Source organism: Leucoraja erinacea, chromosome 27 (assembly GCF_028641065.1).
Source record: "Leucoraja erinacea ecotype New England chromosome 27, Leri_hhj_1, whole genome shotgun sequence".
NCBI lineage: Eukaryota > Metazoa > Chordata > Chondrichthyes > Rajiformes > Rajidae > Leucoraja > Leucoraja erinaceus.
The window spans coordinates 20,857,283-20,874,229 of NC_073403.1; the positions used below are offsets into that span (position 1 = coordinate 20,857,283).

A 16,947-nucleotide genomic window follows, 5' to 3' on the forward strand; every position below is an offset into this window, starting at 1 on the left:
TTGCCCTTGTGTTCTTAGAGAGTGGAGATCTATCAATCAGTCTGAAATTAATTAAAGCCATTAATCCTGTGACGCAGAGCATTTTGCCGGGGAGAATGAGATTGATATTACCAATACCTCCCGAGGAACAATATGTGCTCACGTTTTATTTTAGCCATACATAACCAGATACTGACGACTTTAGTTACTTGGTGATGGGGCTAAATGCCATCAATTATTAATGACCACGTTCCTCCACAGATTGCTGCTCAATACCAACAAGCGAACTGCGGTCTCCTTATTTTAAACGGCTGTGTTGGGTGCTGAAACTTGAGTCAGTAAGGGCGTAGGTCTTTGGATAATTACCCCATCAATCAAGCTTGGGGACGACCCTGCGGGAAGTGACTGAGATTGATTTTATGTAAACATACGGATCTAAAGATTAGGAGAAGGAGTCGGCCACACAGCCCGCTCAACTTTTTTAAAAGAGATCATGGATGCTCGGTTTGTGATCTCAACTCTGCATTCAAGTCCATCAATAATAGTTTAGGTTTAGGTTTCTTATTGGCCTGTGCACCGAGGTACAATGAAAAGCCTTGTTTTGCACGCTATCCAAACAGATCAGGTAATGCTTTACATGAATATAATCGTCAAACTCAAGTACAATAGGTGGATAAAAGGAGAAGTGCAGAGTGCAGAATATAGATCTCAGTGCTGTGGTTCATCCTTAGGTAAACTCCAATGTCTGCAATGGGGTAGAGGTGAATTGGATACCTTAACTTATGGGCAGCACCCTAGTTTAACCTAGCTCAGTTCAAAGGCCTGTTATTAGAGGGGAAGCCTTTGGTAAATCATGTACCCGATCACTCTGCACATCTGCAAGCTCAGACCATTTGGAAAATCTGCAAAGATAGGCAGTGTCACACACTCCAAACCTATTGTACATCTGATGTATATACTGTAGCAATCCCCCATTCACTGCATTTTTCCAGAGATATCACTCTGCTCTGCATACTGGTATTGTTCAAAGAGACATAGAGCATGGAAGCAGGCCAAACAGTTTGGCCAAAATTGCCCATGTTGATCAAGGTGCCCTATTTCCTCTGGTCCCTAACATTGGCTTATTTTCTCTCTGTATCTTTTCCATCCCTGTGACTGTCCAAATGTCTTCTAAATGTTGTTATTGTATCTGCTTCAATTACTTTCTCTGGCATCTTGTTCCATATACCCACTACCCTCCATGTGAAGAAGTTGTCCCTCAGGTTCCTATTCAATCTTTCTCATCTCACCTTAAACGTATGCCATGCAGTTCTTGATTCTACTCTGGGGAAAAAAGACTCTATGCATTCATCCTATCTATGGTCATCATGATCTTATCCACCTCTATAAGATCACCCCTCACTTTCTGAGCTTCAAGGAATAAAGTCCTTCCCCGGCCCAATCTCTCCCTATAGCCTAAGCCCTCAAGCTTTAGCAAAATCCCCATAAAAAAAAGATACAAAGTGCTGGAGTAACTTTGCTGATCACGCAGCATCTCTGGAGAACATGGATAGGTGACTTTTCAGTTGCGACCCTTCTTCAAACTTATCATGGGTAGGGGGTTGGGGAGGAAATGTAGGAAAGCCTCTTAAATCTTTTCTGCACCCACTGCAGCTTAATCACATAATTTTCAGAGCAGGGTGGGCAAAAATGAGCACAGTACTCGAAGTGCAGCCTCACCGACATCTTTGGTATTGGTTTATTATTGTCACATGTATCGAGTTTTAAACTATTTTTGTGTGCTATCCAGGCAGATCATACCATATTAAGTAGCACAGGAAGTGCAAATGAGAAACCAAACAGTTCCAGCTGCAGAGAAAGTGTAGAGAAAAAAGTGCAAGGCCAACTTCTTGGAAGTTATTTTTAAAACTTTCTTTAAATGAACTCTGTTGACCTTGTAAATTGACTCTGTCTACCATTCAATAGAATGTACGCAATGAGTCATTTGTGCAGGTGCCTCACAGTTCCTTCAGCCTGGGATCAATCCTGATTTCCACTGTGTGGAGTTTGCATGATTTTCCCTGTGACTGCATTGGCTTCCTCTGGGTGCTCCGGTTTGTTCCCATTTTAAATTACCCCTAGTGTGTGGGTGAGAGGCAGAATCTGGGATCAGTTGATGGGAATGTGTGGGGGATTCAAGAGAAAGATAGACATAGCTCTTGGGGATAACGGAATCAAGGGATATGGGAAGAAAGCAGGAACGGGGTACTGATTCTGGATGATCAGCCATGATCATATTGAATGGTGGTGCTGCCTCGAAGGGCTGAATGGCCTACTCTTTCACCTATTTTCTCCGTTTCTATAAAGTAGAATTAGCACTAATAAGTGATAGTCAGTGTGGAATTGATGGGCTGAAGTGCACAATTCTATAACTCATACCTCATGCCCATTTTCAACTCATTGGCTGATATAATGTTGTCATTAGAAAATGTACTGCATTGTATGGGTATGGTAGATGATCATATCAGAGGCACATGGTTGCAATTATCAGACCTGTTGCTGTTAAATAGGCATTGCACACTTTCACAAAGATTTGCCCACAGTTGCCTTCAGTGAAGAATTAATTATTCCTGAACAGTCCAGTGGCTCGAGGAAAAATTGGTTTCATTTCTTCTGCAAGGTAAATAAATTGATAAATGAATGAGTCAGATGTAAGTTCAGTAAGTGATTGTTGAAGGGCAAAGATTTGCCCCAAAAATAAATTTTCTGTTGGCAATAGAGAGAATTTGGTTTGTGGATTTTCCAATATATCATCAGGTGTGCGTGACTGATCAGGGCATTCATCAAATATCAATGAAGGTGGCACACTGGCACAGTGGTGCAGCTGGTAGTGCACCCGGGTTCGATCGTGACCTCGGGTGCTGTCTGTGCAGAGTTTGCACGTTCTCCCTGAGTCCCCTCCGGGTGCCCACATCCCAACAACATGCGGGTTTGTAGGTTAATTGGCTTTTGGAAATTGCCCCTGGTGTGTAGGGAGTGCATACAGAAGGTGGGATAACATAGAACTAGTGTGAACAGGTGTTTGATGGTCAGCGTGGACTCGGTGGGCCGAAGGGCCTGTTTCCATGCTGTATCTTTCAAAATTGAAAACAGAGTTATGTTAAATTGCATGCAGTAGTGCCTGCACCAATTTTCCAATAGACACAATTTCACCTGGGAGTTTGCTGTTCGGGGCTACTTTGGATTAAATACAAATAATAATTAAATTCCTTAGCACTGTGTGGCTTATTAAAAATACAGCTTGTCCTTCTTCCTATTGTAAATATTGCTCTGGTTTCTTTTGCTCTTTATCTTCCTGTCTTCCCTCTGCTCCTCATTGCATTGGTTTGGCTTGGAGTTCGGTTCCACAGCTGTCAGTTTTACTTCCACCTGCCTATCAAAACCACTCCTCGCCTGTATCCACCTATTACCTGCTGGTCTGGAAAAGGATTCCGACCCAAAACGTCCCCTATTCCATTTCTCCAGAGATACTGCTTGACCTGTTGAGTTACTCCAGCATGTTGTGTCTATCTTTGTTATAAAACATCATCTGCCGACCCTTCCTACACATCTTATTCACCTATGACCTGCCAGGCTTTGTCCTGCCTCCCTTCTCTCCCAGCTTTCTTTCTCTCCCCCCTACAATCAGTCTGAAGAAGGCTCCAGACCCGAAACGTCATCTATCCATGTTCTCCAGAGTTGCTGCCTGACCGACTGAGTTATTCCAGCACTCTCTCTCTCTCTTATTGGGTGTAAGCATAAGTTGCTACTTTCGTCATTTGAGTTTCTAAAATGTCATCCATTATCAGTACTAACCCTTGTCTACTTAGACTGACAATGTTATCTTTATGAAACATTTTATTCCTTCTCAGCTCCTGCCTACGTCTGTGTTTTGCGTATAACCAGATTTCTCATTGATGCTAACAACACATTTAAAATGCGCTAAGAGCCATAAAGCCATTAATTAATACTGGATGTGTAATACTTATTTCACATAAAAAGCCTTTTGGCTTCTCTTAGAATACATTGTGTTTCTCTCAAATATTTTTTTAAGTGCTTTTGCAGAGAGCATGTTCAGTGATTTGAAAACCTTTCCATTGTGGTGCCTTCGACTGTGAGTCTCAATGCAACAGTGAATCTCCAACTCAGACTGTGGAATACCTGATGAAAACTGAGTAATTGAATTGGAAATTTGTATTGGACTGAACAATGAAGGGTTGTTCCAGGATAACTTGGTCTACTTTCTTCTGCAAGCTGAATAAATTGATAAGTGTACGAGTTTGTTCTGGAGCATTGACAATCTCAACGAGACGTCACCATCTTCAATTCACGGTCATTTGAGTTCTTTCAAAGATGTCACCTATTCATTTTCTCCAGTGATGCTGCCTGAACCGCTGAGTTACTGTAGCTTTTTGTGTCTATCTTTGCCAGGATGGTGTGGCGTGGCTCTGCGAATTCCTACACATCCAAATTTTGTCTTAATTGAAGCCCTTGAAATTGAATTCCAGATGGGAGCACAATGCAGAGCAGCAGGGGTTATGGGGAGAAGGCAGGAGAAGGGGGTTATGAAGGAGAGATAGATCAGCCATGATTTAATGGTGGAGTAGACTATGGGCCGAATGGCTTAATTCTGCTCCAATCGCTTACATACTTGTGAACTTATCCCACAACAACTGAAGTATGATACCACCTGACACTCCAATGGAAAATTAATTATCTGTGCTTTACAGCCGCACTTTGGTTCAATTTGTTTTTTAATTTTTAGTTTTAGAAATACAGCATGGAAACAAGCAGTTCAGCCCATCGGATCCATACCGACCATCGTTCCCCATACTATATTATGCCCCAGTGTAACGAAAATGTACGAACAACAGATTAGTTGTAGTGAATGATTTTAACTTGCCCAATATTGGGACTCATAGAACATAGAACAGTACAGCACAAGAACAACCACTTCAGCCCACAGTGTCCATACACTGTGTTATCCCAGTTTTGCATCCTACACATAATGAGCAATTTACAAAAAAAAACAATTACTCTACCAACCTGCACGTCTTTGGAATGTGGGAGGAAACTGGAGCATTTGGACAAAACCCATGCGGTCACAGGGAGAACATGCAAACTTCTCACAGACAGCACCAGTAGTCTGGATCGAACCCGGGTCTCTGGTGCTGTGAGGCAGCAGCTCAACTGCTGCTCTAGTTGGAAATGTTGTTATAGGTTCTAATTATAAATGTTATATAATATACAATGAGTTTAGTATAATGCCCCATGGACAATCGTATATGCTCATTTTATCATTTATTCTGACTGCATTAATATGTTTAATATTGTCGCAGATTTTAATGAAGCGATACCAGAGACTGAAAGACTTGATAGTAGCTTGCAAAAAGCTCGAGCCCAACTGTCTGTTAAGGCAAGACGACAGCGACCTTCCAGATCTCGGCTAAGAGACAGCATAAGCTCCACAGAAGGTGATGACAGCCTAGAAAGAAAGGTAAGTCATTATTTTGACTGTGGGATTGAAAAGACCCCACATCCTCATCCTGCATTGATCACTTGGTAAGGACAGTGTGTGGTTGATCCCAGCATCCAGCAGACCTCAAACCAGATCGTAATCTAAGCAATTAGCTAATTCCAGTCAACCATCTGGGACTAGTTTCGATGGAGCATTTTGGTCGTTATGAACAAGTTGGGGTGTTGGCTTTTTTCTCAATAGGCTGTATGTGCTGTATGATTCCATGTCTCATGGCAGAACACTCCATTTGGTCTCAGTTACCTTAACTTGTGATTTGTTATAATTAGCGATTAGTTTAACGATACAGGATGAAAACAGGTCCTTCAGCACACCAACTCCACACCGTCCATCAATCGCCCATTCTTCCTAGTTCAATGTTATCCCACTTTCTCATTCACTTCCTAAACATTAAGGGTACTTTTACAGAGGCCAATTAACCTACAAACCCGCACATCCTTGGGATGTGGGAGGAGACCCGTGATCAAATATTCTCCTCGTTTTCATTGCTTATGTGCCGGAGTGTAGAATGGGTTTCTGGGTTATTTGCTGAGGTTGCGGACTGGGAGGGAGGCTGTCAAAGTGTACAGGAAGAATAGATTAGCTACAGAAATGGGTGGAGAAATGGCAGATGGAGTTTAATCCAAGCAAGTGTGAGGATTTGAGCGTTGGGAGCTCGAATATATGGGAAAAGTATAGTTAGTGCCAAGACTCATACACAAAGGAATCTTAGGCTCCAAGTCCGTAACTCCCTGATGGTGACAACACGAGAAGATAGAGTATTATACAACGCTATGGTATGCTTGCCGTTTTAAGGTTTTGGTTGGTCCACATTTGCAGTATTGCATATAGTTCTGATTGCCACATTACACAGAAGATTTTGTGACTTTGGAGAGGGTGAAGAAGTGGATCACCAAAATTTAACCTGGATTAGGAGGCAATAGCTAATCGGAGAGGTTGGATTGTTTTTTCTGGAACTCCAGAGGTTGAGGGTAGACCTGATAGAAGTATATAAAATGGTGAGAGGTTGTAGATAGGGTAGAGTCAGAGCCTTTTTCTCAGATTGGAAATGTCAAAGACGAGAGGCACAGCTTTAGAAAATATAGAAAATAGTTGCAGGAGTAGGCCATTCGGACCTTCGAGCCATTCGATATGATCATGGCTGATCATCCAACTCAGTATCCCATCCCTGCCTTCTCTCCAAACCCCCTGATCCCTTTAGCCACAAGGGCCACATCTAATTCCCTCTTAAATATAGCCAATGAACTGGCCTCAACTACCTTCTGTTGCAGAGAATTCCACAGATTCACCACTCTCTGTGTAAAAAATGATTTTCTCATCTCGGTCCTAAAAGACTTCCCTCTTATCCTTAAACTGTGACCCCTAATTCTGGACTTCCCAAACATTGGGAATAATCTTCCTGCATCTAGCCTGTCCAACCCCTTAAGAATTGTGTATGTTTCTATAAGATCCCCCCTCAATCTTCTAAATTCTAGTGTGTACAAGCCGAGTCTATCCAGTCTTTCATCATATGAAAGTCCTGCCATCCCAGGAATCAGTCTGGTGAACCTTCTCTGTACTCCCTCTATGGCAAGAATGTCTTTCCTCAGATTAGGAGACCAAAACTGTATGCAATACTCCAGGTGTGGTCTCACCAAGACCCTGTACAACTGCAGTAGAACCTCCCTGCTCTTATACTCAAATACTTTAAAGCCCCTGATCCATTTAAGAGACATAAACAGCAACCTCTGGTGACCTTGCCCAACACCCAAAAAAAAAAATCAAGGTCGAGGTGACCTGCAACCTCCTACCACCTCCCACGCATATGTTCAAAACCTTCCTCGACTATGAAGAAAACCGGCTTCGACTAGACCTGCGACTAAAAAATTCTCGATTTTTAAAACGGCAACCTATTTTTAGTCGAGGCCGGTTTTAATCATGATGAAAAAATAGCAGCAACCTAGATGAAGCCCCGACCATGCGGAAACCACTTTCGATCATTAGGGGGAGTGAAACCTCCGGTGACCTCATGGAAAACTTGGGTGGCGGGCAAGGTCGCAAGAGGTTGCTGTTTAGGTCTCCTAAGTGGGGCAGGGGCTTAAGGATTAGGGGGATAAAGTTTAAAGGGGATCTTTTCACATTGAGTGGTGGGTGCCTGGAGCGTGCTGCCAGAGATGGTGATGGTGACAGATATGACAGTGGGGTTAAAGAGTGTTTCAATAGGCATGTGGATTTTCAGGGGATGGAGGGATATGGATCACATGCAGGCAGGCGAGTTTATCTTAGCATCACATTTGGCACAGACACGAGCCAAACAACCTTTCCTAGTGCTGAAGATAGACACAAAAAGCTGGAGTAACTCAGCGGAGCAGGCAGCATCTCTGGAGAGAAGGAATGGATGACCAACACCCTTCTTCGGACATCCTTGTGCTGTGCTGTTTTGTTTTCTATCTGTAGACCCGGCGAATTACATTTCAGTGAGGATCAAGGTTTTCTGGAGAGGTCAATGGGAGAAAATTGTCAACCAAAACAATAGAAAATTTGAGATAATGTGGAATATTGTAGCTGAAATGATGAAATAGACATCAAGCAGCATCAGAGTTTAATCCTACTGCATTGGTCCGTATGAATACAATTTTACTAAAGGACCCCTGCATTCCCTCTCTCTCCATCCCTCCCCCCACCCAACTTGCACCAAATTCCCGTTCTCACCTAGTAAAAGGGTACCAATGGCCTGTTTCCTTTATCATTGTTACTCTTTTGCATATCTTTCATTCATTTGTTCTAGATCGCTCTAGATCACTGTCTATATTTCTCGTTTCCCTTTCTCCTGACTATTCTGAAGAAGGGCCTCAACCCGAAACGTCACCCATTCCGTCTATCCGGAGATGCCGCCTGTCCCACTGAGTTACTCCTGCATTTTGCCTCTGTCTTCGGTTTAAACCAGCATCTGCAGTTCCTTCCTACACTTTGCTATAAACCCATTGTGCTTTGCCTTTGATCATTTCAGGTATCGGACAGCTACGGAAGCCCACTGCACAATATGAGATCTCCCCTCCATTCCTCACTCCGAGGCTCCTCTCCGTCGTCAGAATCCGTCATCTCCTCGGCATCTCCCTCCCAGCGGGCCGCGTCCTTCTCCTTCGATGTGAACATTGTGAGGAGGACGTTTGAGGAGGAGGAGCAGGCGTCGATGGCAAAGGCACGATTCCAGACTCTGACCAATGCTTCCTCCCAGGAAGCCCTGGGTCTGACTCCGACCAGCTCCCCCTCCAAATCCTGCCACAGCTCCGACACGTCTCCAGTTCACACGCGGAGGGAGAGGAGAGCAGAGAAGTACAGTGAAGGTGCCGTTACTCTATTTTGTAATTCATTTTCTACTGGTGAGATAACATTCCTTTATTTCTGGCCTTTTCTTTGTGCAAAACATTGGGCAGTATATACAAAAAAAAACAAACACCAATTGCTGGAGTAACTCAGCAGATCAGGCAGCATCTCTGAGGGATAGACACAGAGAGCTGCCTAACTCAGCGGGACAGGCAGCATCTCTGGAGAGAAGGAATAGGTAACGTTTTGGGCCGAGACCCTTCTTCAGTCTGATGAAGGGTCTCGACCCAAAACGTCATCCATTCCTTCTCTCCAGAGATGTTGCCTGTCCCGCTGACTTACTTCAGTTTTTTGTGTCTATCATCGATTTAAATCAGCATCTGCAGTTCCTTCTTAAGCATCTCTGGAGGACATGGATTGTCGAAGTTTCAGGTCGGGACCCTTCTTCAAGCATCTGGATCTGAACGTTGCTTCTCCATGTCCTTCAGAGATGCTGCCTGACACCCTGAGTTACTCCAACACTTTGTTGTTTTTTTTGTAAGCCAGCATCTGCAGTTCCTTGTATCTCATCTGGCAACTTAGACAAAGTTTACAGTAAACATTGGAGATGTGGCCCAGGATATTGCAGTTAATTGCACAACTTGGATGGAGATTCATTCCATAGAAACCACTTTCTTAAAAGAGGGTGTCCTTGGCAGATGCCGAAAGATAGCCTCGGCTACTCAGATCTGCCCCCTAGTGATGAGAGTCAGAAGCTGCAAAGCTCAGCCACTGGGCCTGAAACAAGTCGTCTAGGTACGCGAACTCATCAGTAATTCTTTGCAGACAAAAGGAGACTTCAGGAGACAAACCAAAGCCACCCATCTGAAAGGGTTGGTGCATTACTGGTTTTATACTTACCTCCGAAAAATATTCTCTTTACATAATATATTCAACAAATACATTTGGAATGTTGAAACAAGGAACCGCAGAAGCTGGTTTACAAAAGTGGACACAAAGTGCAGGAGTAACTCAGCAGTTCAGGCAGCATCTCTGAAGAACATGGATAGGTGACGTTTCTGGTTGAGACCCATCTTCAGACTTTCTCCATGTTCAGTGTATTCTTGTTACAATATATTAACACCATGCTTGCTTCTTCCTTAAATAATGCATCTACAGCACATATGAGAGGCTCTTATAGAGGCCCAGTCATGTAGCATTCAATGGTGGCTGAGCCTGGACTATCATGCTTCTCCATGAAGTCTTTAGGAAGCAGCACCTAGCTCTATTATAGGGGGGGGGGGGGGGTGGGGGGGGGGGTGGCGGCAGAATGGTTGGCCAAAGACCAGAGATGAAAAGACAAAGGGTAGTGGGAAAAGGCGATGAGGAGAGGAGATGCGCGAATGTGATCTTTACAAACAGGCCGAAGGCGCAGCTCCATAAATGCGGTCTGTGTGGCTCTGGATTAAGCCTGTGTGAGTAATTTAGTTTCAACTAACCTTGGTGCCTCCAGCAGGATTAAACCAGAGGAGCTCATAGTCCCCAATGCAATTTGGCAGTTCCTCAGCATAAAATGGAGAGCAGCTGGACAAACTCAGAATGCTCCATCTCACTCAAACACTGAATCTGAGCTAAGAGGCACTGATATAATTCACATTGCTAAATTAGTATCTTTTTTTCAGTTGATTCATATCAAATATATCTGTAAACCTAAATCACAATGTTTAGTTAGCCCAATTATCATGACTTTTGTTAATTGGCTGTTGGATAATCTACTTGGGTGTAAATTAGTCCATGTACAATAGAGTATTATATACACTCTTTTCAATGTAACAGAGTTGGTTTTATTGAAATAAATTGTTTGAGTCATCCAGATTTCTGTCAGATCCATTGTAGATTATTCTCAATTTTGAGATTAAAATAAGAGATAATTTACTATTTGTAGTTAGCTAGCATGGATAATTTTAGTTGGCTCGAGAGGGCTACCATTTATTGACACAAAGTGTTGAATTAACTCAGCAGGTCAGACAATATCTTTGGAGATCGTGGACAGGTGACGTTTTGGGTCTGGATTATGCAGTTCCTTGTTTCTCCACCGTTACCATTTAATTGGTTGCATTTCAGGTGTTGTTCAGATTGCATTCTTTAATTTGGGTTCGTCTTGAGGTACAGCACGGACACAGGCCCTTCGGCCCACCCAGCCTGTGCTGACTATTGATCATCTTCTCGCACTCGTTCTATGTTATCCCACTTTCTCATCCACTCCCTATACCTTTAGGCACAGTGATTAAGGTAGCTGAACATGGTTTTTTAGGTTTATAGATATATTTGATACGAAAAAAATGAATACGTAATGCTAGTTTAGCAATGTGATTCTATTATTGTCTCCTCGCTCTGATTCAGGGGTCAAATGAGATGGAACTTCCTGAGGTCCTCCAGCTGGTCTCCTTTACAGACACCTACAAACACACATGTCTCCAAATCTGAGGAAGGACATTATTGCCATAGAGGAAGTGCAGAGAAGGTTCACCAGACTGATTCCTGGGATGTCAGGACTGTCTTATGAAGAAAGACTGGATAGACTTGGTTTGTACTCTCTAGAATTTAGGAGATTGAGAGGGGATCTTATAGAAACTTACAAAATTCTTAAGCGGTTGGACAGGCTAGATGTAGGAAGATTGTTCCCGATGTTGGGGAAGTCCAGGACAAGGGGTCACAGCTTAAGGATAAGGGGGAAATCCTTTAAAACCGAGATGAGAAAAACTTTTTTCACACAGAGAGTGGTGAATCTCTGGAACTCTCTGCCACAGAGGGCAGTTGAGGCCAGTTCATTGGCTATATTTAAGAGGGAGTTAGATGTGGCCCTTGTGGCTAATGGGATCAGAGGGTATGGAGAGAAGGCAGGTACGGGATACTGAGTTGGATGATCAGCCATGATCATATTGAATGGCGGTGCAGGCTCGAAGGGTCGAATGGCCTACACCTGCACCTAATTTCTATGTTTCTATGTCTTTGGGATGTCAAATGGTTCAATGGTGCAGTGAAATTCTTATTTTGATTACGGTTCAGCAAGTTTTTTCTATACATAAGCACAATCCCAGCCAAAGGCAGCATCTTTGAAGAGAGAAACAATGAGAAGCCTTTTCAAGCCAATGCTTCTTCAGGGAAGTTCGACACATCTTTAAACTCGCCAACTTTTGAAACTCAGTTTTCCCCAGTCTATAATGAGGAAGATGTTTAAAAATCTGCAACTGATCACTTGCAATCAAACCATTGACAGTGCTTTTGTGTTTGAAACTGAGTTTTAATGAGATAAAATTAGCTAGGACGCATCATCATTAATGATAAACATTGCAGAGATTCACCATTAATTAAGGATATAAAATGGCCAAAAAAATTACCTGTAGTGTCTAGCCTGGATGAACCATGGTCGCAAATTATTAATTCCAGTTAGACAAGGTCTTCATAGTAATCTATCATGAGGTGGACTTGAATCAGAAACCATAAAGTGCTCACAATAGACAGTGGACAATAGGTGCAGGAGTTGGCCATTCAGCCCTTCGAGCCAGCACCGCCTTTCAATGTGATCATGGCTGATCATCCCCAATCAGTACCCCGTTCCTCACAAGGTTGCTAGATATTCATGGCTGTTGAAGCAGGAAGTATAGATCAAGGATGTACTATCAATGTTGTGACACTGCCCTGATGTTTTCCTTACATTTTTGCACCACAGGTTCAGAAGGGAGCAAGGAAACAAGTCCGGCAGAGCCAGCGAGTCCCACAGTTGGGCTGGACAGAAAGGCACGGAGGAAATTTTTGGACCTTGGGTAGGTGTGACTCTATTTGGAATAAATTATTAATCCTTTTTAAAAGCCAATGGTAAGGCCACATTTGGAGTACTGTGTACAATTCTGACCTCCCTGTTGTAGAGAGAATGTCATTAAACTTGAAAGGGTGCAAAAGATGTGAGGATATTGCCATGTTTGGAGCATTTGTGATACCAAGGAGAGGTTGGATAGGCAGAGACTTTCATTCCCTGGATCGTAGTGGACTGACGGGTCATAAAGATCATAAGATCATAAATGAAATTCCTCAGTACCAAAGTTGAATTACAAATGAGGGACAATTTACAGAAGCCAATTAATCTACAAACTTGCATGTCTTTTGGAATGTGGGAGGAAACCGGTACACCCAGGGAAAACCCATGCAGTCACAGGGAGAACAGACAAAGTGTATGTGACAAATAAACTTGACTTGACTTGAACTCCATACAGACAGCATCTGTGGTCAGGATCGAACCTGGGTCACTGGTTCTGTAAGGCAGCAACTCTACCGCTGCACCATTGTGCTGCCAAGTGCTATAGCTTAAAATATACAAAAATGAGTCAGCATGGTGTTTTACAGTCTGGTGTATTTGTGTTGATGGGGCCAATATGGCTACTGCAGACTTCCACATATGGAGCAGGAGATACCTGCAATGGTGGATGATTTATGAAGTTGTACAATCCTTCTGCTATTAACATAGTGCTTCAGAGTCAAGCCAATGCCTGTATTCCAGGTTAGAAACATAGAAACATAGAAAAATAGGTGCAGGAGTAGGGCATTCAGCCCTTCGAGCCAGCACCTCCATTCTATATGATCATGGCTGATCATCTAAAATCAGTACCCTGTTGCTGATTTTTCCCCATATCCCTTGATTCCTTTAGTCCTAACTGAATTGAATTGAATACATTTTATTAGCCAAATATGTATACCTACAAGGAATTTGCCTTGGTGCTTGGTTCTCAATGCTACATCATCATTTTGATCAGTATTCGATAAGGGATTCTCAAAGGTCAATGAAACTGTTTTGTTAGTTCAGATTATTAGCTACAAGGAGAGGTTGGACAAACTTGGATTGTTTTTTCTGGAACGCTGGAGGTTAAAGGGAAATCTGTCAGAAGCATATAAAATTATATAGGGGCATAGATTAGGCTCGACTGTGAGAATCTATTTCCCAGGATGTGTTAAGATGGCGCCTACCTGTGGTGACATTTTCCCAGCGGCACAACAGAAAGTCTTCAAATATAGTATTTCTCAGCTCGCCTGTATCAAAGGATCTGCAGAAATCAACAAAGTAAGTAGCGAGCTGCTAACGCATGTACATGCATTAGCGCTACTGCGAACTCCCGAAGATAGCGACTGTAACGGAATCCCCGCTCTCATGGAGGAGCGCAGATACAGTAAGTACTGTACCTGTAAACACCGGGGAGGCCTTCATGGAGTCTGGAATCGAGGCCGTCGGGCAGGATCTCCCAGCAGCAACGGAGCTGGAGGTGCCGTCTGTAGGGAATCCCCAATCTCAGGGGAATCCCCGACCTTGCGGAGACTCGCAAGTACTATACCATTAAACACCGAGGAGAGCTTCATGGAGTACGGAAACGTGGCCGTCGGGCAGGACTACAAGTATGATTGCAGTGTAGGGGACTTCGGCTCCCTCTCCCTACCATTCTACTAGCCAACGTACAGTCACTAGAAAACAAAGTGGAGGACTTAAGGTCAAGGCTGCTTTACCAAAGTGAGCTGAGGGAATGCTCTGTGTTCTGTTTCACAGAGACATGGCTCACCCCCAGCTCCCCAGACTCAGCGGACCAGCCTAAAGGGTTCTCCATCCACCGTATCGACCGTACGCACGCATCTGGGAAAGGGAGAGGAAAGGGAGAGGAGGGGGCATCTACCTCATGGTCAACTATTCATGGTGCTCAGACGGAGCAGTCCTATCCAACTCCTGCTCTCCACACCTCGAACATCTGGCGGTGAAGTGCCACCCTTTCTACCTCCCAAGGGAATTCACCTTCATCATCCTGACCGCTGTCTACATCCCACCCCAGGCATACGTCCGTCTGGCACTGGGGGAGCTGCACGCCATGGTCTACAAGCACAAGATGGCTTACAACCATAGCCGGGGACTTCAACAAAGCCAAACTGAAGAAATCACTCCCTAACTTCCACCAACATGTCTCCTGCAGCACCAGAGGACCAAACACCCTTGACCACTGCTACACGACCATCAAAGACGCCTATCGCTCTATCCCTCGCCCTTACTTCGCAAACTCCAACCATTCAGCGGTGCTGCTTCTTCTTGCATACACGCAGCAACTGAAGAAAGCACCCCCAGAGGTGAGGACTGTACAGAGATGGTTGGGGGAAGAACAACTCCAGGACTGCTTGGAGTCTGTAGACTGGGCAATGTTCAGGGACATGGCAACGGACTTGAATGAATATGCCACAGTCATTACATACTTCGTAAGGAAATGTGTGGAGTACTGCGTTCCAACAAAAACCTTCCGAGTGTTTCCTAACCAGAAGCCTTGGATAAACCATGAGATCCGCATTCTTCTGAAGGCAAGATCCCAGGCATTCAGGTCTGGCAATGCAGAGGTCTATAAGAAGTCCAGATATGACCTTGGTAAGGCCATCAAATAGGCCAAAAGGGACTTCTGCTCTAAGCTGGAGGATGAGACGGATGTTTGGGCTTGAATGCCATCACCTCCTACAAGGCGAAATCAGGAGGCGGCTCATACGACAGCGAAGTGTCACTCCCTAACGAGCTCAATGCATTCTACGCACGGTTCGATAGGGAAAACACTGATGTGCCTTCCCGAGCCCCTACTTGGCCTGACGGTATTATAGTAATAGTCACAGGGGCCGACGTCAGAAGATCCTTCAGGGGGATGAACCCTCGGATAGCGCCTGGACCTGATGGTATACCGGTCGAGTTCAAGACCTGTGCAGACCAATTGGCTGGAGTTTTTGCTGACATTTTCAACCTCTCACTTCTGAGGTCTGAGGTTCCAACCTGCTTTAAAAGGGCATCAATAATACCAGTGCCCAAGAAGAGTAAGGTGACGTGCCTCAATGACCATCGACCAGTGGCACTAACGTCTGTGGTAATGAAGTGCTTTAAGAGGTTGGTTATGGTGCACATCAACTCCTACCTCGACAAGAACCTCAACCAACTACAGTTCGCATACCGCCACAACAGGTCAATGGTAGGTGCAATTTCACTGGCTCTCCACTCCGTACTGGACCACTTGGACAATAAAAACACCTACGTCAGGCTGTTGTTTATAGACTACAGCTCGGCCTTTAATACCATCATCCCTTCCAAACTGGATACAAAGCTCATGGAACTGGGCCACTGCACATCCCTTTGCAATTGGATCCTCGACTTCCTCATCGACAGACCACAGTCTATTTGAATTGGAGGAACCACTTCATCCTCAGTAACAATTAGTACGGGAGCACCTCAAGGCTGCATGCTCAGCCCCCTGCTTTATACCCATGACTACGTAGCCGGTCATAGTGCGAACTCCATCATCAAGTTCGCCGATGACACCACCAAAGATCTTATAGCGGAGCAAGATAGGCTACTCCTGCTAAATGCAATGGACTGACGTGTAGTACGCTATGGAGGGGATCATGGGCATTTTCCACGCCCATTTTAGCAACCTGAGCCTACCTAACCCGACCCGACTCGCACTGTAATCAATGTTGCGGGGCAACAGTTTGTGTGGGTCAGATTCATAAATCTGTCAGTTCAAACTTCTTGTCAAGAATAAAATTTGATTCTGGTAATTGTCTTTTTTAATGTTTTTTAAATCATTTCTTTTTAAATGGCTCACAAGCCGTGTTTGAGTTGATTTTGTAGTAACCGGAACCGACCCGACTCGCAGGGTGATTGACAGGGGGGACTTTTTGTGTGTGATATAGGGTTAGATTCATAATTCAATTAGTTCATAATTCTGTTGATTCTTGTTAAGGAATAAAATGTTTATAAACACACATACATGAAAATTATATAAATGTATATAACACACACAATTATATTTCTTCTAATCCAATAATGAACTTTATTTCAGACTAGACAAGGGACATTAAATAAGAAACATTGTAAATAAGAAACATTGTCTTGGGGCACTCTCTCTCCCCGCTGCCCCGCACTCCTTCTCCCCGCTGCCCCGGGCCCCGCACTCTCTCTCCCCGCTGCCCCGGGCCCCGCACTCCTTCTCCCCGCTGCCCCGGGCCCCGCACTCCTTCTCCTCGCTGCCCCGCACTCTCTCTCTTCGCTGCCCCGGACCCCGCACTCC

General features: G+C 44.2%; 1 protein-coding gene across 3 annotated transcripts in view; it reads left to right on the forward strand.

Moving 5' to 3' along the window:
• samd14 (sterile alpha motif domain containing 14) overlaps positions 1 to 16,947 on the forward strand; it is a 119,555-nt gene that overhangs the window by 52,323 nt on the left and 50,285 nt on the right. Inside the window, exons 1-4 of one of the 3 annotated variants that reach the window (XM_055657273.1) lie at positions 2,386 to 2,638; positions 5,337 to 5,494; positions 8,523 to 8,895; positions 12,552 to 12,645. In XM_055657273.1, the coding sequence (XP_055513248.1) occupies positions 8,556 to 8,895; positions 12,552 to 12,645 (434 nt within the window). In that variant the 5' untranslated portion in view covers positions 2,386 to 2,638; positions 5,337 to 5,494; positions 8,523 to 8,555. Of the gene's footprint in view, positions 1 to 2,385; positions 2,639 to 5,336; positions 5,495 to 8,522; positions 8,896 to 12,551; positions 12,646 to 16,947 lie in introns of those variants that run through there. The other 2 variants (XM_055657271.1, XM_055657272.1) reach the window with 2 other exon arrangements.